Below are 6,531 nucleotides of genomic sequence, written 5' to 3'. Positions count from 1 at the left end.
GCTCCCCTGAGCGGGGCTCGGCCGCCTCAGCCGGGGGGAGCTCGGCTTCAGCCCTCGCACCTCCGCGCGCCTGTCACGGCTCGCACTTTTTTTTAGGCAGTTAACAAATGCTGGGAGCGATTTCCAGTGACACACTTTAATTTCCCATTTTGCTTTCCCCGCTGCCTGTAGCACGGCCGCGTCTCGCAGAGACAACTGTTCTCTGTGGTGCTTTTCATTTTATTGATTGCGCTTGGGAATCGTTAAGTGCTTGGTAAATCTAAATTCATTAAGGCGTGCAGAGGGAGATACTGTCGTCTTCACAGACAGAAGGAAGTGTTTCTCCACACCCAGCTGATCAGGGAGATCATACGCCGAACAGAAACCAGGCCTCAACTCTGGTCATGCAGTATAATCACTGTATTATAACAAATTGGCAAGTTAAATTTTGTATGCATGCTAATTAAAAACAAATATTCTAGAAATTAAATTAGGTCTCAGCATACAGCCACTATCACTAATACATCTTACCTCGACAAAAAGTTGGAAATTCATTTACTGTGACTAATTTTTTTGGCACCAACAGCCACGTGTGAAGCTCGCAGGATTTAAGCTACCTTTCAGTACATCATGTAGCACGTCTTTTGGAAAGTGTAGTATAACTACCCAAACTCCCTCAATTTCAGATTTGAAGTGGGCCAAAACCGTCCTTTTAGCAGCCAAAAGTCTGTTTAATCACTACAAGTCAAGCTATACCGACAATTAAGCTGCAGTTGCTTATAATGAACAAGCTTATACAGCTCTACATTTTCCACAAACTGACCAGCAGGTTTAGTTTCCAAAGAGATCTGTCATTCCAAAACACGAAGTTAAGCTGGCCTTTTCACAAAATCTGATCTATGAATACAAATACAGTAAAATATTTCATATTTTGATAAACTTGATATAGGTAAGTACAGTTTCTGGCTGCGGTGTTAATACAAATCAGAACTGCAATGTTGGGTTTTTTTAAGACAAGATCAAAGACAAACAATTTCTCACATCACCACATTAAAAGCATCTATTGTTGACATACAAATAGCTTGTTTAGAAAAAGAGAAAAGATTCTGCCCATCGTTGCCTCAATATGACAAAGGAAACTCTTGATTTCAGGCAATGCTAGTTTTTACATATTCCTAAACATGTATGTAGAAAGACAGGATGGGGAAAAGCACTATCATCAAAACATCTAGTAATACAGGCTCAGTATATTACAATAGCCATCTTTTATTTTTTACATAAACGGAAAATTTACATGTCTCCTGGACTCCTTTACCCACTTCGATATCCGACCTTATTTTCGATCTTACTGTGTTTCAATGACATACAGCAGGCTTCACTAGATTGCCGTGACAGCTGTTGGTAAGAGACATGAATCAAAATCCATGATTTGGATTCAAGATAGTCTCTTTAAACTCAAATCAATCTACCAGAATAATTCTTATTGTGTAATCGCTTTCAGTATTCCTCGGAGAACTTTGTAACTCATTAATTGTTGGCTTTCTTTGGGAGGAAAGCAGGGTCCACGTTCTGTCACGTACGCGTAAGGAAATCTAAGCACCCACAATCCATCAGATGGAAGGGTTATTTCCTGCTTCTCAGGGTAAAATACAGGACAAGGTGGTGGCCCTGGTTGAACCTGAAATCGAAAGGAAATATGAGTAGATAATCAAACATTATTAGAAGTAAAAAAAAAAAAGTAAAAGCAAACTGAATCCAAGGAAGTCGAAGTCTTGCCTACAACCAGGATCTTACCCGCTTGAGCACACTCCAGGAAACCACTGTGCCATTACTGTGAGAGATCCATAAATCTCTAATTTTATCACAGTGAGGATGCTGAATTTAAGGCTGCAGATTAGGTCCTACCAAGGAGATCCACAATACAAACAACCAGCCATTCGCCTCTCGGGCGGTAGTAAATGCTGTGTTAACAGCGGGTTTCAATACTGTAGCACAGCCATCCCTGAGCTGTTACCTCACTCGAAACCAATGTGAATTTTCAAGGATTTCAGTAACATTTAATATGGCTCTTGTATAATTCGTATTAAAAGATTCAGAAAGTCTTATTCACACGAGGAACCGATGCATGGAACCCACAACACAAAGCATAACGGATTTCCCAAATAAAAACCACACCCTTAGGAGTCAAAAGCTGCGATACAGATGTAAGCTGGGAATGAAGAGCAAAATAAATATCAGCACACGCTGAACCTTCAGTTCTCGCCTCAGTTCCAAACAATAGCATGATAAATCGCAAACTGCATTGAAATTTTGGTGTTGGTGCCAGGTTTCAGTCAGTATTCTTCCTTGAACTTCTAAAACAAAGCAGGTTCATATCCGAGTAGTTGAAGGTGTCCCCTAGAAGAAGCCAACTCCATTGTCTTGTGATTCAGTTTTAAGGATCTTGTGGCACCTCTCAAACAGCTCGAAGGGTTACAAAATGTCCCAAACCCGCCTCCCCACCACCACTCACAGGGGCGTGTTTTGTGCCGACTGTTGTTATTCAGTGACGCTACTATACAATGAACACCAATTTTCTTGCCACAGACTAACTAATAATAAGCACTTATGCGCATGCAGTAGTATTTCATATAGCAGTAATTGAAGGAAGATACACTTGTTCATATTTTACTACCTTAAAAAGCAAGAAAGTGTAAGCGGAGCTTTTTCTCCATTTTTTAATACACATTTGAAAAGGGGAAAAAAGGCTCCAGTTAAAAAAAACCACCACCTTTTCACCACCTAAATTCGAAGGGTAACTAATAATAGTTCATCTCAGCAATGAGTCACTGCTTTTCTCTATGACATTTAAAATGATAAATTCATTCTTACACAGTCATTACTCACTTGTTACCTTTTTTAAAAAGCAGCCATTATTACAGTATGGAATGCTATTAATTCATCCTTGATAGAATATTTTTTAAAACTTATTTTATACAAAGTATAAAGCTGGCATAAGCCAATCTTGAAAAAAAAAAACCCAAAAACCTGTTTATAAAGCAGCTACTTTGGGCAACTACTGCCTTAGAGAACTTGACTGAAGTTGGTTTGAGTTGGAGTTTCTGTGGCATCCCCCTGCCACCCTCTGCCTACCTCCCTTGTGCCTTCCAGTCCTGCAATTAACATTGCAACAACCAACCCTTTCTCTGCAGTTACCAGGTTCCCTCTTCCATTTCTTACCTGAGGCGTTAATGTGATCTGCAGTGGAGCATCAGGAACCACCACAAAGAGTCTCATGAACTGAGCGTAATGTGGCTTGAGTCCTCGTCCCTGAGTCGACGACAGGATGTACAGCGGCATGTCGGAATTGAGGGCTTTGATGGCGGATTCCTTTGGCCCCCCTCCCATCACTTTCATGACCTTATCAGGCCCTGAACACATGAACCTCCTACCACGTGCATCTTCATATTCAAATCCTACAAAAGCTCGAGCTATGTCATCTCTCCGTCTTCCTCTGCCCATCACAACCGCGCTTCTTTTCCCAGGAACAGCCTTGTTAGGTGCAGGCCAGGAATTGGTATCTAAGTCTCCTTCATCTTCAGTTCTCGTCCTGATGACAATGTCCCAAGGCATTAAATAGTTTGTTCCCGGGATAAAACCTTGTTGATCTAAACCTGTGTGGAAGTTATAAGCCTTAGCAGGCCCCAGCTTAACCAGCGACCAGCTGGAGAATTTGGGCAAAAGGCCTTTGGGGCAATTAGAATGGAGCATCCCAGGGAGGTACTCGACGGTGGATGCCTGGCGATCTACCAGGCTTGGCCTTTTCTCACTTTTGGAGTCCCCACTCTGCCCGTGACTTTCTGCATTGTCCCCTCCACCCTGGGCGTCAGGCGGGTAAGTGCCCAAGCTGCCCGTCGACTGACCCAGGCTGAGGGCTAAGCTCAGGCCTGTGCTTTCTCCCTGAGTCTGAGGTTCTTTTTCTTTAAGTTTCTCAATCTCGCCTTCCGGAGGGGCAGGAGATGACTCATCCCGAGCAGGTGCCGGATCAGGTGTGCTTGGCTGAAATATGGGAAAGTTGATGTGCTCCAGTTTCCCACAGCATTTTTCTTCCAGCAGCTGTGAGAAAGAAAATGTGGTTAACTTTCCACCTTCTACCTCTGAGATGAGGGACTTCACAGTCCTAACATTCGGCAGCTACAGTTAAGATTCAGGAGGTTTGTGCTACGTGAGAACCAAAGCAGCGATGGGAATACAGCCCACAGACATAACGGATTCAAAATTCACATGAACCAACACGCCTGAAGCGTAAATAGATGCTCCTGCGTGCATGCACTGGTGAAGACTGGAACTGCCCACCGTGCAAACAACTGCTCCCCGAAATATCTCCCCCAAGCAACATTTACAAGTTGATAAGGCCAAGAGGAAACTTACTTGTAGTCACTTCAGAATACAGGCTTTGTTGATGAAGCAAAAGCGCTGCTTGAAGCAAAAATAGAGACCTAATAGTTACCTGGTAGAAGTCATAGTTCGCTGCTTTGATATCAAAGGGGTCATCCCGAGGAGCTTGTTTCCTTCCACAGTTACAGGCACCAGTGGAACGAGCCCGGCTGTTGTGGTACAGAACTGGAGGATTTCTGTCTGCTTCTGGCTTTTCCCCTGAAAGCAAAATCAAACCCTAAATTGCTCACCATTTCTAGAGATTCTTTAATTCCCTCCATCCACTGCTTCCTCCTTGCTATATACATATGCAAAATTATTTACCAGTGACGCCAGTTTGTCAAGCAACTCCCTCCCTTTCCCATTTTTAATACAAAGTTCCAGTGTAGGTTATACCACTAAACTGAATCTTCTTTGTTCTTACAACCTCTTCCTAAAAGGCATGAATAGTTCTTCTGTCTGCAATGAGTGTCTCTCAGACAGTTTCTATGCCTTGACTGACATCAATCAAGTTATTTAAAAAAAAAAAAAAAAGGGGGGGGGAGGGGGCAGTTACGCTTCCTAGAGAACTTTTGTTCTCTTACACATCCCTTGTTAGAAGGACTCCGGTGTAATGTCTCTAATTAGCAGGACAGAATCAAAGTTACTACTAAAATCAAAGTTACTGCTAACAGTGCACTCACTCCTAAACATTTCTCAACGTAAAGGAAACCTGCACAGCAGCTCTGCTATAATTAATCCCCCTGTACGAAGACAAAACTTTAAAGCTGCCAAGCTTTATCTTCCATGAACATGCGAGAGTCGGTGTTTTCAGCCTAAGACGAGACATTTTAAAGCAGATACAAATTTAAACCACGAAAAACCCCATTACAAGTGAGCTGCTTTACCCGCTTTTGGCAGCAGATGAAACTTATGCACGCAGTGCTGGTCAGTTAAGCTTCGCTCTTCGCAAAGCTGATGCCCGTTGCTCCAAAACTTGTAACAGTCCTCGTTAAGCTGCATGGCGTACTTATGAAAGGCTGGGCCGCGGGCGTGCTGACTGTACACACGCAGGGCCTGCGCCAGCTGGTTCTTATGGACCGTCATGGTGTAATTGTGGGGCAGGTTGGATTGATAGGCGCTGTGGGCCATGGGGAGAGCTTTCTGGCAACGGTTTTCGGAGAACTTGGTGTCTATATCTAAATAGCCTTCCAAGACTTTGATGCTGCCCATGATTTTTGAGCTCAGCTCCCCAGTGAGAGAGGTCGGGTCATCATCTTTGCCTTCAATGGTCACTTCATACAGTTTTAAAGCTGCAGCAACCCACTTCTGGTAGGTTGGGAGCTCGAAGTGAGAGGGCTGTGGGTTCCTCCCCACGCTGTCATCAAAGCCCTTCTTGCTGAGCACCAGCTCCTCGTGCTGCCACAAGAACTCCTTGAGGGTGCAGTCCACAAGCTGTCCAGAGGAGCTGGAGCTGCTGCTGCTGCTCTCTGCATGGAAGGACAGCTGCTGCCTGCCATGCCGCATCATCTGATACCTCCTGGGTCCCGACAGGGTGGGAGCCAGCAGCGAGTCAGTCTCCCTCATGGTGCAGTTGCTCCTGAGTTGGTCAAGAAGCATGGCCACCGGATCATCTCCGTCCTGGGCCCCCCCAGCCACAATGTACACGAAGGCCTGGTTAGCAGGCACGGTGAACAGGCAGTTGATGCTCTGGTTGGTTAGCACCCTGCTCTTGCGGAAGATGCGATAGATCTGATCCTCCAGAGCGTGCTGCAACCTCCTCTTAGGGGAGTGCTTCTTGGGGGGTGGCTTTTCCAGGTGACCGCAGGGGTCCTGGCCCCTGCCTGGGAGGGGATCCACCTTCAGGGCCCCATTGAGCTGGAAGAGGAAGAGGAGGCGTGGAGGGCACGGCCTGCAGTTGAGCTTCCACTCCTTGCCGACCGGGCAGTCTTTGATAGCAGCCTTCAGGGAGGGCAGGACCTTCTGCCGCAGCCCGTCCAGCGCCCTGAAGACACGGTCGTAGGTGATGTCGAAGGAGCAGGTGGGGTGCACCAGCAGCAGGATGTGGCAGACAGAGAAGAGGTAGAGGAGGCTCAGGCAGTGCAGCTTCTCCTGGTGCTTCCAGAACTCGTGGGCCTCGGCGTGAGGCAGCGGGGC

General features: G+C 45.6%; 1 protein-coding gene across 1 annotated transcript; it reads right to left on the bottom strand.

The window, feature by feature from the left end:
* Positions 1 to 176: 176 nt before the first annotated feature.
* On the bottom strand, positions 177 to 6,528 carry SMG8 (SMG8 nonsense mediated mRNA decay factor; the record flags this gene model as incomplete). Its single annotated transcript, XM_009324259.1, has 4 exons — positions 177 to 1,657; positions 3,199 to 4,074; positions 4,469 to 4,614; positions 5,283 to 6,528. Coding segments are annotated over 4 exons (2,466 nt in total), but the record flags the coding sequence as incomplete, so codon positions are not given.
* Between the last annotated feature and the right edge of the window lie 3 nt (positions 6,529 to 6,531).

This window comes from Pygoscelis adeliae, unplaced genomic scaffold (assembly GCF_000699105.1).
Source record: "Pygoscelis adeliae isolate BGI_AS28 unplaced genomic scaffold, ASM69910v1 Scaffold290, whole genome shotgun sequence".
Classification (NCBI taxonomy): Eukaryota; Metazoa; Chordata; class Aves; order Sphenisciformes; family Spheniscidae; genus Pygoscelis; species Pygoscelis adeliae.
The sequence above is the reverse complement of the archived record's forward strand: the minus strand, read 5'-3'. Positions and strand labels throughout refer to the sequence as shown.